General features: G+C 33.2%; 2 protein-coding genes across 2 annotated transcripts; both read right to left on the reverse strand.

The window, feature by feature from the left end:
• Positions 1-264: 264 nt before the first annotated feature.
• On the reverse strand, positions 265-1,478 carry LOC130804788 (uncharacterized; the record flags this gene model as incomplete). The annotated part of the gene is given in 3 exon segments (XM_057669383.1): positions 265-516; positions 784-1,005; positions 1,355-1,478. Coding segments are annotated over 3 exon segments (495 nt in total), but the record flags the coding sequence as incomplete, so codon positions are not given.
• Positions 1,479-8,673: 7,195 nt separating this feature from the next.
• LOC130803740 (protein MAIN-LIKE 1-like) lies at positions 8,674-10,739 on the reverse strand. Its single transcript, XM_057667940.1, has 3 exons — positions 9,443-10,739; positions 9,230-9,358; positions 8,674-8,847 (listed from the first exon to the last, which is right to left on the reverse strand). The coding sequence occupies exons 1-3, from the start codon at positions 9,911-9,913 to the stop codon at positions 8,674-8,676; spliced, it is 774 nt and encodes a 257-aa protein (XP_057523923.1). The 5' UTR covers positions 9,914-10,739.
• Positions 10,740-23,362: the final 12,623 nt, after the last annotated feature.

Genomic DNA, 23,362 nt, shown 5'->3' on the forward strand with positions numbered 1-23,362 from the left:
CATATAAATCTTGATGAGTTTTCATGTGAAGTGAATTAAGTAATCCACTGAATTATATGTTTGTTATACTCTTTCTTTTTATTTGATGTGGAATTATATATGTGTAGTTCTTTGACATTTCAATTTTTTTAAATTAAATCTTGAAATATTCATAATATTTAAATTTTAATTCATTTATTTGTTAAATAAAGTATTTTATTGCTTGATAAAATTAAAACTTGTAAATCGATTATCCTTTTAATAATATAATGAGAAACAAATAACCTTATTTCCGTAGACTCCAATTGATTGTAGGTAATTATTTAAAGTTCCAAAAAAGCCAAGAACACGACCACCGGATGGAATTGTTGATGAAAACTCAGAAAGATCCTTCGTGGCTTGTGTACCTCCATAAGGGCCGTACCCATCGGGCTGCAAATTAGTATATATCTTGAGCTTAGCCACTTCACGATTCGAATTCCATGTCCCAATTGCTCCACTTATCCGTGTAATGTACTCCCCATCTTTCAGTTCTATCTATAATAAAATAATAAATTTATTTTATAAATTATTTTCTCTAGTTGTTGAAACTAAAAAGTTTTTCGCTTTTACTTATGTTTAATATACGTATTCTCACTTTTATGAAATAATAACTAAAGTATGACTAGTTTAATTTACATTATGGTCTAAAAAATTCATTTATAAACGATTAATTTAAATTTTTGATTAAACTAATATCTCGACAAATTTCAGACAATGCGAACCATAAATAAGGAAAATCTAAAGGTTGAGAAAGAGTACGACCTTAAATTCGTTAGGGCCACCATCACCGCCAAACTTGCGCCGATTTGTGACAGGACCAAAAGCTGTGGGCTTTGTAGTGGCAAACACAATTGAATCAACCAAAGCGCCAGTTTTTAGGATTATTTGGGTTATATATTCATTGGGGTCAAGCACCAACGACCATTTTACACCACTTTGATTGCCAAAAGGCCCGTACGTCTCAACATCCACGCCTGCTTGTTGCTTTAAAAACAAAGGCACATTACTTTTTCTATTAGTAATGGAACCAAATGACTGGTAACACAATAAGTCTTATATGAGAAAGTCTTATCGTGAATCAAGCCCATACAAGCAGTCTATTAGCAAAAATAAAAAATACAGTAAATTTAAATTTACACTTGCACAGAAAACAAATTTTTAAAGAGTTTAAACTGATTTAATTAAGATCATCTCAAATTAAAACGACTTTAATCAAGAATTAATGAATCATGATAAACTGTGAAGGAACTAGTGAAGTACTTTTATCTAGTAGTACAATATATATAACATCACTTGCAAATTAATAAATTATTTAAAAATAATACTTAATTACCTTCGCAATCGTTCCAGCCATTTTGTTGATTTAATAAGGTTGTTTGAATAGCTGATGAAGTTTATTTGGAATGATATCAGCTGTTACAAAGTTATAGTTCTTGTGCTGTGATGCTGAGAATGATATCAGCTCTAAATATAGGAAGCATATATATAGCCCAAGATCTATAGAAACTAATTAATAAAGAAAGGGAGTTAGTAAATTTCGCCATCCCTTTTCATTTTATCGTCACTCTCTTGAAATGACGAATTTGCCCCTGAAGTTAAAAAAATTACAAAATTGCCACTGGACTTAAAACTTAATTAACAAATGTAAATTACATTTAATAAAACTATTAACACTTTAATCCCGAAGATTTGTCTATATATATCGAATTCTCAGACGCGTTCTTGTATGAAGTACGAATTCAAACACAGTACTATCTCTCTAAAAACTCTCTAAAAACGTTGTTCGATTTTAAACAAGTTGTTACTTGTAATCGATTAACTATGGCTAACGAAAGCGATTATAAATCGGATCCGGTACGTAAATTTTTCGATTTGAATCGTTGGAAATATTTAAAAAAAAAGAATCGCACCAAACTGGGCGACTGAACCAAGGTTCAGTCGCACAAAACTGGTGCGATTCTTTTTTTTTTTAATTTACATTATTATTTTTTTATTTATTATTATTATTATTATTATTATTATTATTATTATTATTATTATTATTATTATTATTATTATTAATTTTATTAAATATCTTATTGTTCAATAATATTTATTCTAATATCATATATCAAGTGACTATCTTAACAAATATATATTGTCTAAAATTAAAACTCCAAATTATGTTTGAGAAATATGGCGGCATGAATAATTATGGATTTACTTAATGGTTAAGAACATTTTCTTTAACCTTTGTTGATTAAGGTTTGAGTTTCTTGGATTACTTTATCTCTAGTCTATAGAGATTCTCTAACATACTCTCAAATTATAAACTAAATAATTACACAAATTTAAATGTCACAAAAAACTAGCTAGTCAAAATAAAATTATAAAATTATTAATTTTCATTGTTCTAGATATTATTATATTGTGCATTTTACATGAAAAATAAAATTATTTTAAATTTTTGTTTTTTTATAACACTAGATGATCCTATTGTAAATTAGAATCATTGAATTTAAAAAAATATTTATGTTTTGGACATACACGCATTGAATATAATTGATGAATATAAATATTGTCAAATTATATCCATACACATCAATATTTCAAACTTTATCCTGTGTACGTGATACATCATATATATACAAACCATGAGTGATGCCAAAATACTCGTCCATGTTTTAAACTTTCCTCATTCGTAATACGTTTTCAGTCGCCCGGTCTTGTGCGACTGAATCACGGTCCAGTCGCCTATTTTTATGCGACTCAATCATATTTCAGTCGCTTATTTTTTTGCGATTTTATTTATTTATTTTGTTTATTTTTTTATTTACATTATTATTTTTGTATTTATTATTATTATTATTATTATTATTATTATTATTATTATTATTATTTGTATTTTTTTATTCTTCTTCTTCTTCTTCTTCTTCTTCTTCTTCTTCTTCTTCTTCTTCTTCTTCTTCTTCTTATTATTATTATTATTATTATTATTATTATTATTATTATTATTATTATTATTAGTGTTATTATTATTATTATTATTATTATTATTATTATTATTATTATTAATTTTTGTTATTTTTATTATTTTTATTTTTAATATTAATTATTTAAGTAAATCATTAAAGTAATTTATACTTTTTATTTATTATTGAATGTTTTTATTATTAATGTTTTTATTATTTTTGTTTGTATGTATAATGTGTTAATGACCTAATGTATGGTTTGTTTCATATTTTAAATTTGCAGGAGTTTGAAAACTTGGGAGACAACGTAGATTACTCGGGTAGCTTTGTTATGAATAGGGAATTTGTTTCCTTAGATGAATTACATAGTTGGGCCGATGCGATAGCAATAACAATTGGTTTTCAATTTACACGTGCTTCTTATAAAAAAAAAAAAAAAAAGAAGGACGTTCTAGAGTTAGTGTGTACTTATGGTGTCACCGCTATGGTAATATTAGGGGTGATTTACATAATCTAGATAATGCTGCCCGACCTGGTTCTAAAAGTAGAAGTTGCGGGTGTAAATTTTTAATTGTAGCAAGTAGTCGTAAACCAGAAGAAAGACCTTGGACGGTAAGGGTGTGTCCTGGTGAAAAAGGAAGACATAACCACCCGTTATTAGTGTACAGAGATGATCATGTAAGGGCAAATAGGATCAATGTAGATATTCGGGAGCATATACGACAGCTTAGTGCAACCGGAATGCACCTGGCCTTTATTATGACTTCTATTAGAGAAAATTTTCCTGGTGTTTTTATTAGTATGAATCAGATACATAATATTAGGCAATCAATAAGGAGAGAAGAGATGGAGGGTAGGACTCCCCTTCAACACTGTCTTTATATGGCCACAGAACTTAATTACGTGGTTTGGACAGACTTGTATAGCGAAGGGGAATTGAGCAGATTATTAGTTGCAAATCCTACCTCTATCCAAATGATATCTACGTGGCCATATGTTGTGTTGATAGATACAACGTACAAAACAAACAAACAAAAGTGGCCACTGTGTGAAGTGATCGGAATGACGCCAACCAATCACAACTTCTTGGTTGCGTTCTGTTTGATGCGATATGAGGCGGTTGTGTCGTATTCGTGGGTGTTGCAGGGATTAAGAGATATTATCGGCACAGCTCAGACTCCTAGCATCATTGTAACCGATCGAGATGAAGGTTTATCTGTAGCTATTCGTGACGTCTTCCCAGGTAAAAAGGTTTTGTTGATTAATTATTGTTGTTTTATCTATTGAATATGTCTTAATTACGTTCAATGTTGTGTTTAATGTAGATGTGCAGCATTTGTTATGCATTAGGCATATCGCAAACGACGTTGAGAACATGGTGGACAAGTTGTGTGGCGGGAAAAAAAATCAACAAGGGCAAGTATTCAGGAAAGGTAGATGGAACCCCTTGGTTAAAAGTTCTAAAATCGGCGAATTTGAAGAGAGATGGTAAGCGATCGTGAATACGTGGTCGGTTAGGAACATAAAGGTCGTTCGGTATTTGGCTGGAACATGGATTCCACTTAGAGAGAAATTTGTGCGTGCATGGACGAATGATTGTTTGCACATGGGTAACCAGACTACTAGCAGGGTTGAAAGCCAACACTCGTCTTTCAAGTATTACCTTGGTAGCGGTAATAGCTCATTTGATACCCTGTTTAAAAGGGCACAAGCACAGATTACAAATCAGCAAGCCAGGATCCGACAAGCGCTACAAGAATCCATGAATTTTGTAGCAAGGTCGATGCGACAACATTTCTTTAGACCTTTATATCGCCACGTATCTATATACGCCTTGGAGCAGCTGCAGCTTGAGCATAACCGTATGTTAGAATTGGGTGATTTTTTATTTAACAAATGCGGTTGTGTACTTCAACACACCCATGGATTGTCGTGTGCTTGTTATTTATATATGTCTATCGGTTCACACGGTGCTTTGTATGTGGATGACATTCATCAATTCTGGAGTACTTTGAGGTACACAGAGGTAGGAGATGAAACCAACGAAGGAGTACGATATGCGAACGCCGATGACAAAGAGTACTTTCAGTCTCTGGTCGATGAAGTTCTAAAATCCGATCCCGCAGTTGTACGCCGAATGTCTCAGGTTCTTGAGTATGAACTACACCCTGATGGAGCCGAAATACCTGAGCCTTACGCAAGTCCACCTAGAAAGGGAAGACCAAGCACAAGCAAAACCATGAGAAGAAATAAAAGTGCATTTGAATATAGCAGATCATCTTCTCGTGGTCGAGGGTTTAGATCTTCATCTCGTGGGAGATCTAGTGGGAGATCTAGTGGTCGAGAAACGCAATCTTCAGTTGGAATAAAGTTTACTTTCAACTTATCCGGTATATGACTTTCCTTTGCGTTATTTAAATTAGTTTGTTACAGCTTAGTCTTATTAACCTTATTTTCAATAATTGTAGATGACCCAGGTGGTCAAGATTTTTCACAGTTTCCATTGCCTAATCACATCCCATTCATTCTTTCATCTTACTTGTTTGATTGGATTGATGTGTTAGGTGATGGTAACTATGGATTTAGAGCTATTGCCGCCACAGTGTTGGGAGGCGAGGAGGCATGGCCTCTTTTAAGACGTGCTATGTGTATGGAAATGCAAATGAACAGAGACTAATACCTAAGTTTGTATCTTTCCCAGGAGTTGTTAGATGATGCTATATTCAGAATAGGTTCACACGGCAATGGACCTACTCCTTTTATTCACTGGATGGATGCACCGATGGCATTGTACTCTGCAGCAATGTTTCTTAACATTGGCATTGCTTATTATGGTTCTAATGACGGTAACACGATGTACAACTTTTTGGTTATTCCGTTAAGGAAAGCACCAGGCGTGCATAGTGTAAATAAAGTTATACATATATGTTCGGTGAATGGAAATCATTTTGTTCAACTATTAATGAACGACGATTCATCCCCACTGCCGCCAGTCCATCAACGTTGGAGAGACGCAGTTGACAATTGACATATAGAAACACATTTTACTAGTAGGATTATTGTAACATCTCAGAATAACTCGGGTCGTACGGAAAGAGAAGATGACCTTTTTAAAAATAAGACAACTATAATCCGAGTCAAACCGGGATGTTAGAAACATTTTAAAACGGTTTTTGAAGTTAAGGAAAACGTGCGGATCGAGTTCTATTAGCGTTATTAAGAACTACTAGATAATAAGAAATTCTTAGCAGCGGATAAGAACGAAAAGTTAAATCTACTTAATACAACTTGAGAACGAAAATCGCCTCATAAAAACCAAATGTTCTTCAAACTTAACTAGAAATTCTAATGATTTATTTCTTCAAGGGTCAATCCTCACTCCCCAGACCTGCAACTTAACTTACTGCTAGTCATTGCCCAGATAGGAAACAACATCAACGCAGGGTCGTTAAGACCAAAAGTACACGTCAGCAAACGTCACATACCAAATAAATAATAACACAAGAGAAAATTTTAATTTATTAGCTGACAATTCAAAGAACCTTACGCTTTGATCATGCTTATTAAGAATAATTATTTTTATGTAAAGGTTAGTCAGCCATACTGCTGTACTATCCAGCCATACTGCCGGTACACTCCAAGCTCCATAAGTGAGACAATACATTAGGGGGAGCTAACCCCTAAGCAAGTCTCTACCATAGACACTCGCCTTACTTCGGTGCCTATGGTTAAGTATGCATACCCCCGCGGTGGCTCATAATGCCCCCATATACCGCGAGTAATTCATTTCCACCAATTGACTTCATACTACGTCCATTTTAAGGTCAGTGAGGTCATACTACCTCTACTTATCAAAACAATGTATAAAAATTATTTATTCGAAAGATAACATTATTCGTACTATATATACATACTTTACTTTTGTATACCATTATTATATGATACATCGGACTAATGCGAACTTCGCTGCGTGTACATACCTTAAGCAAGATAACCAACTCACAAGCGTCTTAATCAATTCCCGGTCACGAATCGACTTCCTACAAAGTTCAATCGTATTCGGGAAATAAGCACACATACGCATTTTCCTCAAATCATCCATAACACACATATACAATCACATCCATACCTAGAATTCTACACACAACATGAACATCCATCACATACTATAACATGGTAAATACACAAAACAGGACAGCCTATACAATCTGTCCAGAAACTCAACTTAAAACTGTCAAACTGAAAATTCGACTTCACCGTTGCGTCCGGAAGGCGTCAAAACCCCCGGGTACCAATTTTCATAATTTATAACATAGTATAAGTATTTTTAACTTAATTTAAAAGCCAAAAATGTTCCAAAAACACATTTTTTTCACCATTTTCAAAACCTACGGGATTTTGTCATTCCATCATTTTTTTATCACAAAAATATAAATATCAATGCTTTATGTCCTATTAAATCTAAACAAAAAAATTTAAATAAAAATAAATTTTAATGAATTATTATTATATATATATTTTTTTTCAATATAATTCTTTTTACACAAATGTTTTCACACATACACATCACATATATACATGTATATATATATATTTTTTTTTACCAACATTATAAATTCCTTCTATTAATCAAAAATAAATAAATTTCTAACACCACATACATTTTTCTATATATATATATATATATATATATATATATATATATATATATTTCAATCATCCATCAAACAAATTCTTCACACACATGTAACATATCTAAAACCCTAAAAAAACCATACATTAATTTAGATAGAAAAATACATCATACTTTCACACATGAATTTTAAATCATGAACAAATCATAAACCATAAAATAACACACATAAAAATCATAGAAATTTAAATTAAAACTTAAAAATAAAAACCAAATTAAGAATTACTCACAATTGCTCAAGAACAAAGCACCAAAATTGATGAACCAATGGAGGATTAGGCGTGAGGATTAGAGGGTTTTGGGAGTGTTTTCTTACTTGCAAATGGTTTGAAATGAAAAGATGTAAGGAAATTAGGAGATTAAGGAAATAAAGAAATTAAGTAAAATTAAGGCAATACTTATGGAAGGCAATAACTCCTTAATCTTTCAATATCCTAAGAAGTTACAAATCCCCCCAAGATACTACATATGGCCGGCCAAAATGATTCAAATTCCCACTTTTATTCCTTTTTTTTTTTAAGATAGGTTAGGAAAAAGGTTTGGACTTAAAATGGTTTTAATTGCTTTAAAAGTTGAAGTCTCATGATCTAACCTACTAACCAAATAAATAATAAAAAGAAATATATTCTTCTAAAAAGAATAATAATAATAATATTACTAGCAAATCATTTAATATATCGGAAAAAAAAATATCGGGGTGTTACAATTATGCTCTGGAATAAACTATGCGGGCCACGACCACCACAATGTAATAACACCACTGCAGATGCTGTAAATTTAGATAGTCCATTGTGTAACGTGATGTATAGATCATTATTCAGTTTTATTATAGAAAATGCAAATCATTATTCAATATGTAGATAGTTCATGGTTATACTAATGTGTACGTGATTACTATAGAAATTGTAGATGAAATTCATTGTGTATAGTAACGATGTAAATTTATAAAAGCATTGATGCAAACATGAATAAAATTTAATGTAAATCACTAAAAGCATTAATGTAAAATTAGTTTAAGTACAGACTATGAAGGGTCGTGCCCCTTAACGATTGCCATTCAGAAAATAAATCTTTACAATCATTAAGGTATACATCTAAAGCATGTCTTTCCTGGGGGTTCATTTCAGCAACAGGAGGCAGTCTCGCCAATGGAGCGAATCGACTCGGCCATTCATTGAGAAACTGAAAAAAAAAAGGTGTGAATAAGATATAAAACAACATTCAAATAACACAAAGACATAAGAGAAAACAAATTAATTTAGAAAACTAATGTATTCAGCTTTGCTTTCAGATGGACCAAAACCGACACTCGGTCCTTCGCCGGGGACTACGTACGGGTGCGAGAACACTCTGAACTAGTCAATGTAACTAGGTTCAGCCTCTGATGGAATAGATGCCCGATGAAGTGCCAGCTCACCAAGGCGGCAACTATAGGAGAACCTACTCCATGCCTTCAAGTACACAGGCGGGGAAGCAAAGGTCACGGAGTAGGTACCGTGTGCCGGTCGCACAGCCTTGGCTGGTCTCATAGGAGGGGGGGGGAGAATAGCCTGCACAAGCCGACCTGTCGCACTGTCTGCTCCGGCAAATACACCTCGACCATATCAAAGTAAGTGATACCCCCGATGAAGCTGGTGCGTGGGTGCTCATTCAGCAATGCCCTTGGAGCAGTCATGTACGAAGTCCATTCCACCTGCACACAAAGACAAGATAACATATAAAAATAATCTTAAATTAAAATAATATGCATAAGAAAGTGTGATGTGATGTACAATACCTGAGTTTCCGTCATGGAGTCAAGTATGCTACGACAGTCCCTCAGCCTGTTCACATCACGACATGGTTTCTTCGTGGATGACATCTCCGCCCTAGTCTTATTAGGCACGTCTGCTCGGCGAGGATGAGGGCGGAAAGCGGAAAAGTACTCATAGATCCATGTCTGGAGCAATGTGAGGCAACCCGCAATGGTCTTGCAACCAGCCCTAGATGCCATTCCCAACTGCCGATACAAGTAGGCCAAGGCCACCGCACCCCAGGCGATCTCATCTTGATCAATGTTCACGGCAAGTATCGGGTGAGGTCGCATGTCGGTTCTGGTCATATCCGCCAGCAGGGTGGAGCCGACAATAGCCATGTAGTAGGCTGTCGACTGGGTATCCATGGCCTGGGACCTATGACACAGCTGCATCAGTTCAGCAACGTTGACGCAGCCGCTGGTGAATGCACCTTTCCGCCGTAGCTCAGACATGGGCTCCTTGAACAGATTGGTGATACCTGCCACTCCACCTAAGAAGGCTCGGCTGGTAGAGAACCTTCAATAGACATGCCCAATATGCGTTGCACGTCGTGCAACATAATTGTCATCTCCTCCATGGCATGTGGAAGGTGTTCGTATCCGGCTGCCACCTCTCCACGAAGGCCGATATCAAAGCACAGTCGATGTGCTGGTGCATAATATACGGCAGACGGCCGAGGGGAGTAGCAGGTAGAACATCGTACAGCGCATCGCTCATATCCCTCAGTCCGATGATGGCGTCCAACGGCCTCTTCCTACTATGGCATTCCAGAACCGAAGGTGTACGCTCGGAGCCATCAAAAATAAGTTTAGCTATGTGCCCTCATAGCTAGGTATCAGGCGCGTATCTGTGGGCCCCCCGGGATAGGGCGATGTGACTAACCAGTCCGTGCCAGCGGACTGTGAGCCCCTTCTCCCCCGTGGCGACTCATTATCGACGAGAATACTTCCGGCGCACTCAGATGCGCCTGAAGAACTAGGGCCGCCACGTGCGAATCTCCCGTCCGACCCCCGAACAACAGTCCACTCCGTTGGGCGAACAACGTCGCCTACGTACTCATCATCAATACGAGTACGCACTATGTTCAGCGCACTCGACCGTTGGGCCACACTGTGTCTGACAGCCTCTTCCTGCCTAGCCCTCCTAGCAGAATCCATTACCCCCCTCTTATGAGGATCCCCTTTGAGCAGAGTAGGCCTAGAGCTATTACCGCTCAACAAGTGTCTAAAAAAACCATTTTCTTTTCCTTGATTATCAGCCATTTACTACAATTTTTGATAATTTAATTAAATATTAAATACTAAATGAACATAATCAAACGTTACGTTAATTAAGCACATGAACAAAAAAAAAATAATTAATTACCAACAACAATATTTAACTAATGATTATCAACAAGTATAATGTTACAACATATTTATTATTATTATTATTATTATTATTATTATTATTATTATTATTATTGTAATTAATTTTCTAAATTGACAATAATAATAATAATAATAATAATAATAATAATAATAATAATAATAATAATAATAATAACAATATTAACAAAAATAATAACATTAATAATAATCATAACAATAATAACACAAACAATAATAATAATCATAACACTAATAACAAAAACAATATTTAATAATAAAATGAAAGAAAAATTTACTAACATTAACAACAAAACAACATCACCAACAATAATAATAAAAAGAATATTCAAAAGAATATAAAAAACTTAATAATAATAATAATAATAATAATAATAATAATAATAATAATAATATTAATAATAATAATAATAATAATAATAATAATAATAATAATAATTATTATTATTATTATTATTATTATTATTATTATTATTATTATTATTATTATTATTATAATAAATATATTTAAATAATAAATTAATAATTATAAGAAATAAAAATTTAAGAATAATGGTAATAACAATCACAATAATAATAATAATAATAATAATAATAATAATAATAATAATAATAATAATAATAATAATAATAATAATAATAATAATAATAATAATAACAATAATAATATAAATAAAATAAATATTAATTATTCATAAAAAAACGAAAAAAAATATTAAAACCGATCGCACAAAAAACCGCGAGCCGGCCTTGGGTGAGTCGCAGAAAAAAACCGCGGCTGGACAAGGTTCAATTGCGGTTTTTTCTGCGACTCACCCAAGGCCGGATTGCGGTTTTTTGTGCGACTTCCACTATTTTTTTTTTAATTGAAATAATACGATTCGAAAAAAATAATTACCTCGATTAATTTTTTGCAGATTGAACTTCTTGGTTTTTGCTACAAAATTTTTATGTTGTAAATTTGTTTTTTGAGTGTGATAAGAGAATTTTTTAGTGGGATTGTAAATATCAACATATTATCGAGAAAACACAAAATACACATATTCCGTAAAAGAAATATCATCCCAAAACCATATGTCGAATATCGTACATCTCAACATATTATAAATAGTTCACTTTAAATTTTGTGGTGAATGAGATTCAATAATCAATCTATAAAAATCAATTCAACAAAACTTTTAATTAAGTAGATGATTGTGTAGTATGAATTTTTGTGAAATTTATAAGACCATCTATTCTTGTGGCTGGCTATTTCTTTCTAGAATAAAGCATATATGGATGCTTCGGATACAAATTGGTCAATTCACGAGTCATATCCTAATTCGTGAAACACACCATAGATGATGCCAACTATAATCAATTACTGCAACAACATCAAATTTAATACCATTAAAGTGACTGGGTTATTTCTTCAACTATATATATATATACTCCCTCTATTTCATTTCAAATGTGTCATTTGCTTTTTTATGTTTATCGATGTACTAATTCAATAAGTGATGATTGTGTATAAGTAAAAATTATAAAAAGTAGATATTAATAAATCTTATGTTGAGACGAATCAAACAAGATTACATTTTGACTATGTTCTAATACATGGATTAAGAATAAAATGCACATTAAAAGTTATGAAAATTTCTCAGACTCTAATCATAGTTTCTATGAGCGAGATACATTGAGAATGATGATGATGATATAGGAAAATTAGAGACAAAGGGTAAGTGATGATCTAAAATAAAAATAGAGTAAATATGATAATAGGAGAGACTGAAAAAATCATTAAATTAAATTGAGATAAAAGTTTTTTTTTTCCGGCCCTACATGGAATAGCTGAGGGAATGGCAAGTAGCAACCCCACACGGCCACCCCCAATAAACTAAAATAATAATAACAATCTTAAACTAAATTAAGCTTCTGCTAATGATCAAATTACGCCTTTATAAGTGAAAAGAGAAAGAAATTAGCGCGCTGACCTTGTTCTTAATTCTTTTTCTTTTTTTTTGGTTGCTAAAAACATGATTTTTGTTTATGAAATATTCTGAATTTTATTCAGTATATTTATTAATATTAAGATTTGAGGTATACTTGAAAATTATGAAAAATGTTTAAATTAACTATATCATCATCGATCATCATACCCAATGTATCCCGTCCATAGAAAAATTATGAGCAAGGTGTGGGTAGGGAATGAAGGCGGCAACTCATACTTATAAAGGAGAGCGCTACCAAAGAGTCCCTCAACTCCAGAAAGATCAAGAGAAGTTTCCGCAACGTATAGGAATAAGTGAAGTTGAAACTAACTTCGCGAGCTTGCATCTTATCACACAAGCGTGAACCTAAAACATAAAAAAACATAAAATAAAGATAAGCGAACAAGAGCACCAATTGGTAAGCAAAAGAGAATCAGTAGTCTAAAACACGGATAAGACGCCTCAAACTACTCCTAACCCTGGCAAGGTCTTTAGATAGGTGTAAACTTTTATTTGCTCATGTCAAGTTCTCCGAGGTCTTTCTCGGCTTTTCTTACCCTCTACTGTGATGCTTTCTATCTTCCTCACAGTGGCTTCAAAAGTCTTTCTCTTCATATGTCCAAACCATCTCAATCTATCTTCGCGCATCTTTGCAGAAATAGGGGCAACCCCTAGTTTCTCTCTAAACGTCTGGTTTCTAATTCGACCCATCAACTATATATAAACATTAATACAAATTCTTGTGTAAAGCGATATTACTATGAAACGCACGTCATACATGGGTTAAATAAACCAACTAACATAATTATCAATATATGAATTCTTTATTTTAAAATCGTCTTATTAAGAGACGGTCTTTCATAAAAATAATACATGCATTATAATTCTCATTGAAATTTCAACTCTAAAATGTCTTTTTTTGATTTTGTTTTCTGAATTTGAACGTTAATGAATGTTTTGCCATGCATTGCCAAATTAATAGTACCAATTAAGTTGGAAGTTACAATTCCTAATTCGTGTTACACGTCTTGGATGCTGTCAAAAATCAACTAATGCCTGCAACATTAGTACGTGTGGTTGACATAAAATATCAAATAATTATACTCCTTTTTTTTCTCCTTTATTTTTTATAGTTTTCAAAGATAAATTTGAGTCTCAAAATCAATAAATACGCATAATAAAAAATTATAAAAAATACATGATAAAAAAGTATATTAAAACGAACTAACGAGATCTTACATAGATATATTTTATCTTTTAAATATATCGTCAAAAATATTAATCAAATTTGTCTCTCCTTAAGGTAGAATATTCCAAACGATAAGAACATTAAAGAACAGAAGGTGTATTATTTTAAATATTGATCTGATATATGATATCCCTTACACTAATTCTATTTGACTATAAATGTATTTAATAATTTATTTAATGATTTTTTTACAAATATGCAAAAATATTTTTCTTAAAAATAATCTTTAATGGGGTACTTATAAGCCAATTACCACAACAAACAAAAAATCTCAACTATTAATTTTTTACACTGTAAAATCTCTGCCATTGATTTTTCATATATAATTTTTAAAAATGATTATATGCAAATAAATAAAATACTTAAAAAAAGTAAATTATTTCTAATACAAAAGTTGTATTTTACCACAAATTAAAAAGTGTTTCAAGTAAGTCCCAATAATTTCAAAGTTTTTAAATATATTTTATAAATTTTGATCTTATCAAATTTATCATAGACCATAGTGGAAGCATGTTGGATTGATTCAAATTATTTTAGTAAGAGTCAAACTAGTGGTTAAGTGGGTAGTTACTATTTAAGAGTCAATACTAATTAGTTGGAGTAAGTTATGGAATCATGGGATGAACTCCTTATTTTTATGTGTAGTTAGTTACTATTTAATAGGTACTTATATTCTATTTTCTAAATATTATAATGAGAAAGTTAGTGTTACACATTTTTATGTATTTCTTTCAACAAGGCATCAAGAGCTAGCGTTTATGATCCTGAGTAGTGAGGTAAATATAAAAAAAAAATAGAGAAGAGGTAGAGTAGGTGGTGAGAGCAATTAAAACAATTGTTTGTAGGTGTGGTGATATGTCAGTTTTTGTTGAGTAATGAGTGTTTTGGGTGTTATGTCAGTTGTTTTCAGTATGTTTTTCAAAAAAAAAAAGTGAGTACGAGTAATAGAAAATGGAAAGTTGTGTGGGAAAGAAAACACATGTAATTTTGAGTGAAAATTAAAATTGTTATGAGTGTTTGATGTGCAATCATGTCAAGTGTTGGTTATTATGTTTTTATGTGTTTTATGGGTTCCTTTTAATTAGCCTATAAAAAAAGTTTGCCCGAGTCTTATGATGAAAAAGAGAGGGGTATTGAGTAAATTGAGGTTAAGTAGCAATCTTCACACGTGTGAAAGTCGTGTTCAAGGCAGAAACGATTTATTAAGTTATGATCGTGGTTATGAAGTCAAGTGTTTGTTCATGAAATAATACTCTTTACGAGTTCTTGTGTGGTATAGTATTGATCCATGGAAATGGATGGTATTTTTGTGGTGAATGTGTGTTAAAGTCATATCGCAATGGATTGTATTTTTGTGGTGAATGTATGTTAAAGTCACATCGCAATGGCTTATTGTGTTGGTTTGTTCGGGGGTAATATAGTGATGTGTTGGGTATCATTAAAATTTTAAGTTTTAAGTTTTAGTAGTGATGCAAGTATGTTAAATTTTGTAGTATGTAAATCAAGTTCAATTAGTTGTTCAAGTCAAGGATTGTTTTTTATGAAATTTTGAATCAAGGGGAATGTTTGATTGATTTAAATTATGTTAGTAAGAGTCAAAGTAGTGGGTAGTTACTATTTAAGAGTAAGTGGATCATGGGATAAACTCCCTATTTTCATCTGTAGTTAGTTACTTAGTTTTCCTGTTTAATAGGTACTTGTGGGGCGTCTCATTTTTTGTCCTTCACTCGTCTTGATTTGACTTATGGGGTACACATATTGGCTTAGTTCATACATGCTTATTCATGTTGTACCCAGCTTAAAAGGATCACTGGGTCAGGGAATTTTGCTTAGTAGTGGCTGTGATTTGCATCTTTCTGGTTGGTGTGATTCAACTTGTCTAGGTTTCATTTGACTCGACGTTCTCTTTCAGGTTAGCTAATTTTTCTTGGGGCTTCTCATGTGTCCCGGAACAACAAGAAACAAAGTATTGTGTCTTGTTCTTTGGCTGATGCAGAATATAGGACAATGGTTTTTATCACTTCTGAGTTAAAGTGGCTCAAAGCCCTTCTTTACTGTTTAGGGGTTGATCATCCTCTGGTTATTTGTAAAGTGACTATTAAGTGTTTTACTGACATTTTATTTGGTCATTAGTGACAAATAATTGTTACTATAGTTTATAATGACATTTATGAGAAATGTCACTAGATTCTTTCTCTTAAAAAGCTTTAGTATGATTTTTTTATTATGTTGCTAATGTGTCTAATAAATATCATTAAATCCATTATATATACCATTAGAAATAATGTAGTGCATTTAAATTAAATGTCACTAAAAATATATTCCACTAGCTAAAACTATATTATGTAATAAGTAAAAATATAAAATGTACTTTTTGAAAAAGTAGCTAGGAAAATGTGGGTTGAAATGAAAAACAAGAAACTAGCAAATAAATGAGATTATCCAGAAATAATTAATAACTGATTTAATTTTTAAAAATCTATAAATTAACTGATTGAGATGAATGAAAATTTAAAATTAACTGAATCAAATTATCTTTAATTTAAAATTCCCATACTTATTTCCCATTGATGATTATTGATTACATGTAAAATGGAATATGTGAGATGAATGAAAATTTGTGCATGCCACTCGCCCACGGCCCACCACAAATACGGCCACCAGAATGAGAAAATTTGAAAAAAATAAGAGCATAGAAACATTTTATTCCAAAAATAAGCTCAATGAAAACTTTATTCCCAAAATAAGCGTTCATACATCTAAACCTAGGCTTGGTGTAACAGCAAAAATCAAAAAAACAAAAAAAAAAAAATAAAAGCCTAAGTTGCTGTTACTAACAGCGACTTAATGAGTTGACCAGTCAACTCTTTAATCTCGTAGGTTGGAATGAAGAAGTAACTGAAATAACAATTATATATATATATATATATATATATATATATATATATATATATATATATATATATATATATATATATATATATATATATATATATATATATATATATATATTTTTTTTTTCTTTTTTTTAATTCGCTGTTAATAACAGTGACTTATACCAAGCTTAAGTTTGGATGCATGGACGCTTATTTTTGAAATAAAGTTTTCACGAAGCTTATTTTTGAAATAAAGTTGTTAAATAATATTATTTTTTTCACATTTTCCCATAATGAACGATTTGGACACGCAACGAATGGAGGTGCGCAGTTGGTATTCAAACAAATTTCATATACAATATCTCGAATTGTGTTAATTTTTAATTCTTAACTATATATAAATATTTTGAATCAGATTAAGTTACATATTCAATTTCGGTACAAATCTTGCCATGGATGATTGGATGGTGCCGTGAATGATTTCATTATGTGTCTAATCAATTCAACTCAACTCAACTCATACTAAAACCAAAAAATATAAAATAGTCTTAAAATGAGAAATGCGATGTTATATTATTAACATCTTTTAATTAAAAAGGTTTTTGTTTGAGAACAGTGGTAATCCAAACTTTTATTGTAATTAACTAATTATTACATTTTTAATTTATTTTTTAAATGTTTGATAAACATTAAGAGTATTAGCTTAAATTTTATAAATTTCAAATTCAATATTTATAAATTTAGACTATAATGTTCTTCATCATTACGTAAATTAGTTCAGTCGATTTCTTAAGAGACCATCTTTTTTAGAGATGTCTGTGAAGCCCAGTCCATTAAAGGTTAACTAAACTAATCTCAAAGAAACCGTCTCTTATAAAAATTTGTGAAATTAATTTGATTTATTTCAAACCCATAGGTGATGGTTACAAAATCTTGGCACCGTCATTTATAGTGTCAGGAAATTGATGAAGTACATTTTTTTCCCTAACTTTGAATTTGCAACCTAAATTCACATTTATTGATTTCATATGAAAATTCATAGGGATATAGAGTAGGGTGTTTGTAATTGGTTGTTGGCTTTTTATTGACTTGTTTGACAAGTTAAAAATGTTACCTGTTTTTGTTGTCTTTTAAATTAGTTAAAAAAATATAGTTGTTTATGAAGATATTTGGTAAGTTTAGATATATGTTATTGACTGTTTATTAGAGAAAAAATGAGTTAATAAGCAAAAGTCAACAAAAAAGCTTACTAGAATAGCTTTTTTATTTTAACGTAATAATTTTTTTGTTGGCTTAAAAATCAGCTTTTCAGCTGACCTATAAGCTACGAAACACGGACACGCCTGGCATGTGACGTGTCGCGTGTCCGACACGTGTCGGACACGGGCACGCGAAAATCCGTGTCCGACACGCCAAATGAAGCGTCCAATTTTTTAATATTTTTTCGGACACGCGGACACGGCTAGGACACGCGACGGACACGTCAAGGGGCACGGCAAGGGACACGTGTCTTTTAAAAAAAAAAAATTGAAAAAACTGAAAAAAAAAGTAATAAACTCCTCTGACCTCTCACTTACTTTCATCTCAAATCTCACTTTCACTTACTGGACTCACGCATTCCATTTTTCCATTTCCCTCCCTCTCAAATCTCAATTCCCTCTCACTCCTCTAACCCTAAAAATTCTACGGTTGCTCCTCCACCACGCCACCGCCACCGACGGCTTCACTGAGTGGTGCTGTGGTCTGCTCCTCCCTCAAATACTCGACGACTGCACAGCGCTTCCCTAAAAATTGATTTTTTTGATTTTGTTTCAGGTATTTTCAATCTTTATCCTAAATCCTAATATTAATCTTGTTCTAATCTTTAATCTTAGTGTTAATCTTAAATTTATAATCTTGTTGAGCTGTTGTTTTAACATTTATTTTTACTGTGAGGGAATTTGATTACTGAAATTTGATTTAGGACTGTGATGGATTTAGGACTGTATTGTATTAACGTATTGTATTGTATTGGTCTATTAACGTATTGTATTGTATTGTATTGTGATGAATTTGATTTAGGACTGTGATGAATTTGATTACTGGAATCCTAATATTAACGTATTGTATTGTATTGTAAATTAAGATGTTACTGTGATGGATATTTGATTTCAATTTGATTACTGTGATGGACTGTGATGGAATTTGATTACTGGTATTGTATTGTATTGGTTGTGGTTGTTTATAAATCTTGATGGAATTACTGTGATGGAATTTGATTACTGGAATTTGATGGAATTTATAAATCTTTAATTTTGGTTGTTTATAAACCTATTTATTTGGTTTTTTTTGATTTGGTTTGTATGACTATTTTTAAATACTCCTGTTGTTTATTTGGTACTTATTTGAATGTTATGTGAGTTTTATATTTTTAAAGTGTTTATTTACAAATATCAAATGAAAGATTGTAAAATTATCTTTAATTTGATATATTTATTATATTACCATTTACGTGTCCCCGTGTCCGCCATTTTTAAGTTGGCGTTTTCCCGTACCCGTGTCCGTGTCCGTGTCCGTGTCCGTTTTAGTGCAACCTAGCCTATAAGCTAGATATTTTCGAATATTTATTTGGTGTTTGACCTAATAGCAAGTCAAAAGAAAAAACCAACAAAAATCTAATTAAAATACCATAAACCAAACACTCAATAAATAATTTTAATCTTTATTAAAATAGAGATTAAATCCATAGAATTTCATCTATAAATTGTTGAGAAAAGTGGCGATATAATACACACACTTTCTCCCTTTGTGTTGTTAGATGAGCAAAAATAACCAAACCAATCCAATCAAACAAATAATAATAATCCCACAATCAAGCGCAATAAAGTAAAAATGCGGAAAGTAAAGCACACACGATATTTACGTGGAAAACCCAATGCGGGAAAAAACCACGGGACCGTAAGTGGTACCACACTCTTCCACTAATCACCAATGAAATTAACGGGTACAACCAAAATCCTCTCTAGACAATACTAGAGGTAATACAAACACCAAACAACCCTAAAACATCACTCAAAAGTGGTAAAATAACAATTAGGGTAAAATTAGGGCAAAATACAAATTACCCACTTACAGTGCACAAAACGACAATCCAACCGTTGAATATGTAGGTTAGGTAGGCAGGAACACCGTGTCAAAATTTGACGAAAAACGGAGCACGAATGGCCTTCGATCGGATCGCCGAAATGTCACGCCGCGATACCTTTTCTCCTCGCTCCTGTTTCTGTTTTTTTTTCTTTTGTGCGTGAAAAAAATTTTTTGATTGCTGAATCTTATTATATAACTGCTGCCCTATTTTCCTTGGTATTTATAGTTTTTAATTTTTTTTTTTTTTAAATTAACAAATAATATTATAATTGTTAGCCCATTATTATTAAGCCCATAATTAAAATATTAATTGGGCCTTCCTCCAAGTGGGAGGGAATAACCCAACAAATCTCCTCCTCACTCCAACTTGGGGGGTATGACAAGTCCCACTTTCAAACGGCACACCTCTAACTTGTCTCTTAGAAGGATCTTCGTCAGCATATCCGATCCATTTTCATGAGTACTGATCTTCACAAGCTCAAATATTTTCTCTTCTATCTGATCTCGAATCCAATGATACCTCCTTCGTATATGTTTCGTTCGACCATGATAGGTAGCATTCTTAGCTAGGTGAATGGCACTCTGACAATCACAATGTAACAAATAATCGTCTTGCTCCAAACCCAACTCCTCAAGGAAGTCCCTCATCCACACTAACTCTTTACCAGCTTCAACAGCTGCCACATACTATGACTCAGTAGTCGATAGAGCAACACATTTTTGCAATTTAGATTGCCAAGAAACAGCTCCCCCTGCAAACGTCATCATGTAACCAGAAGTAGACTTACTAGAATCAATATCACCTGACATATCAGCATCTGTGTAACCATCCAACATAGGTTCGCCAGGACCAAAACATAAACTTACTCTAGAAGTACCCCTGAGATACCTTAGAATCCACTTAACTGCTGCCCAATGCTCCTTTCCAGGATTAGACATAAACCTGCTAACTACCCCAACAGCGTGAGCTATATCAGGCCTAGTACATACCATAGTATACATCAAACTACCTACAGCGGATGAATAAGGCACATTTTTCATCTTCTTCTTATCTTCATCTGTTGTAGGACATTGTTTGGAACTCAATTTCATATGCACTGGCAGTGGAGAACACACAGGCTTAGCATTGTTCATATTGAACCTTTTCAGCACCGTTTCAATGTATTTCTCTTGTGATATCCACAATTTCTTATTTTTCCTATCACGAGAAATACGCATGCCTAAAATTTGTTTTGCAGGGCCAAGGTCTTTCATAGCAAAGGACTTGCTCAAACTAGCCTTTAAGTCAACAATCTTATTGGAATCACGACCAACAATCAACATATCATCAACATATAACAAGAGAATGAGAAAGTCACCTTCAGCAAAATTCTTCACAAACACGCAATGATCAGCATATGTCTTGTGGAAGTCATTATCAAACATGAATGACTCAAATTTCTTGTACCATTGCCGAGGCGCTTGCTTAAGACCATACAAACTCTTCTTTAAGCGACACACAAGTTTCTCCTTTCCCTTGACCTCGAAGCCTTCAGGTTGCTCCATGTAAATTTCCTCCTTTAGGTCACCATGGAGGAAAGCAGTCTTCACATCAAGTTGCTCAATCTCCAAATTCATGCTGGCAGCCAAACTAAGTACAACTCTGATTGAAGACATCTTCACCACTGGAGAGAAAATTTCATCAAAATCAATCCCCTTCTTCTGTTCATAGCCTCGCACAACAATCCTAGCCTTGAACCTAGGTGGTTGACCATCTTCTCCGTGCTTCAACTTAAACACCCATTTATTCTTGAGTGCTCGTTTGCCGTTAGGCAACTTTACCAGATCATAAGTGTGATTCTCATGCAAGGAATTCATCTCATCTTGCATGGCATTATACCACTCCTTACTTTTCTCATGTGACATAGCCTCCTGAAAGTCTTCTGGCTCTCCCCCATCAGTTAGTAACACAAACTTTGTAGTAGGATACCTCATGGAAGGACGTGGTTCTCTAGTAGATCTTCTCACATCATCAGGCTGTGGTTGCGGTTCAACAACTGGAGGCTCAACTTCAGGTTGATCATCATGACCATCATCACCAATATTGTCATCATCATCCTGCACATCTCCCCCTTCAACTCTAGGAGTCATCTGCGGTAAGACTGGATCAAAAATGATTGGAGTATGAGAGGATGTTTGTTGCTTTGGCTTTTCAATATCTTCAATAGTCTGATCTTCAAAGAACACAACATCTCTACTTCTGAGAACTTTCCTATCTACTGGATCCCATAACTTGTACCCAAGAGCATCTTCAGAGTACCCCAAAAATATACACTGCTTTGTCTTCTTATCTAACTTGGATCTCTCATCTCTAGGAATGTGAACAAAAGCACGACATCCAAATACCCTCAAGTGCTTATAGGAGACATCTTTACCGGTCCAAACTTTCTGAGGAACATCACCATCAAGAGGATTTGAAGGTGAAAGGTTAATCAAGTACACAGCTGTAACCAATGCCTCTGCCTAGAAAGACTTGGACAACTTTGCATGAGAGAGCATACATCGGATTCTTTCTTCAATTGTTCTGTTCATCCTCTCTGCAATTCCGTTCAATTGAGGTGTCTTTGGAACTGTTTTCTCAAGCTTGATGCCTTGACCCTTGCAGTAGCTTTCAAATGGGCCTCTGTACTCACCACCATTATCAGCTCTCACGACCTTGAGCTTTCTACCAGTTTCTCGCTCAACTCTAGCCTGAAACTCCTTGAAAGCAGAAAGTACCTGATCCTTGGTTTTCAACACAGTAACCCACACTTTTCGAGAATAATCATCAATAAAAGAAACAAAGTAAAGAGCACCACTATGGGATTTAGCATCCATAGAACATACATCAGTGTGGACAAGATCAAGAGGAAACTTTCTCCTAGATGGGGGGCGAGAATGAAAAGCAACCCTATGTTGTTTACCAGCTAAACAATCAACACAGGATCTAAGAGACATACCTGAGACATCAGGGAGATATTGCTTTTTAGAGAGCATCTGCATACCTTTCTCACTCATATGGCCAAGTCTATTATGCCATAACTCACTAGAACATTCATCTGCAACATTTACCTCACCCGCGCAAACCTTCGCTTGCATCATATAAAGAGAACCTTGCTTCTTACCTCGGGCTGCTATAAGATTCCCCTTGCAGAGCTTCCACTTACCGTCATTGAAGTGGCTGAAGTAACCCTCTTCATCAAGTCTACCTATAGAAATGAGATTCAATCTGATATCAGGAACGTGTCTAACATTTCTCAAAATTAGCTTACAA

The sequence above is a fragment of the Amaranthus tricolor genome, chromosome 17, assembly GCF_026212465.1.
Source record: "Amaranthus tricolor cultivar Red isolate AtriRed21 chromosome 17, ASM2621246v1, whole genome shotgun sequence".
Lineage (NCBI taxonomy): Eukaryota > Viridiplantae > Streptophyta > Magnoliopsida > Caryophyllales > Amaranthaceae > Amaranthus > Amaranthus tricolor.

Bases quoted from the DNA above. Each gene is read 5' to 3' on its own strand.
- LOC130803740 (XM_057667940.1), bottom strand. From the start codon at position 9,913: ATGTCTGAGCTACGGCGGAAAGGTGCATTCACCAGCGGCTGCGTCAAC. The intron at 9,359-9,442 runs GTATTGTACATC...CTTTGTGTGCAG, and splicing joins ACTCCATGACGGAAACTCAG to GTGGAATGGACTTCGTACAT. The intron at 8,848-9,229 runs GTCGGCTTGTGC...TTTTTTTTTCAG, and splicing joins CGGAGCAGACAGTGCGACAG to TTTCTCAATGAATGGCCGAG.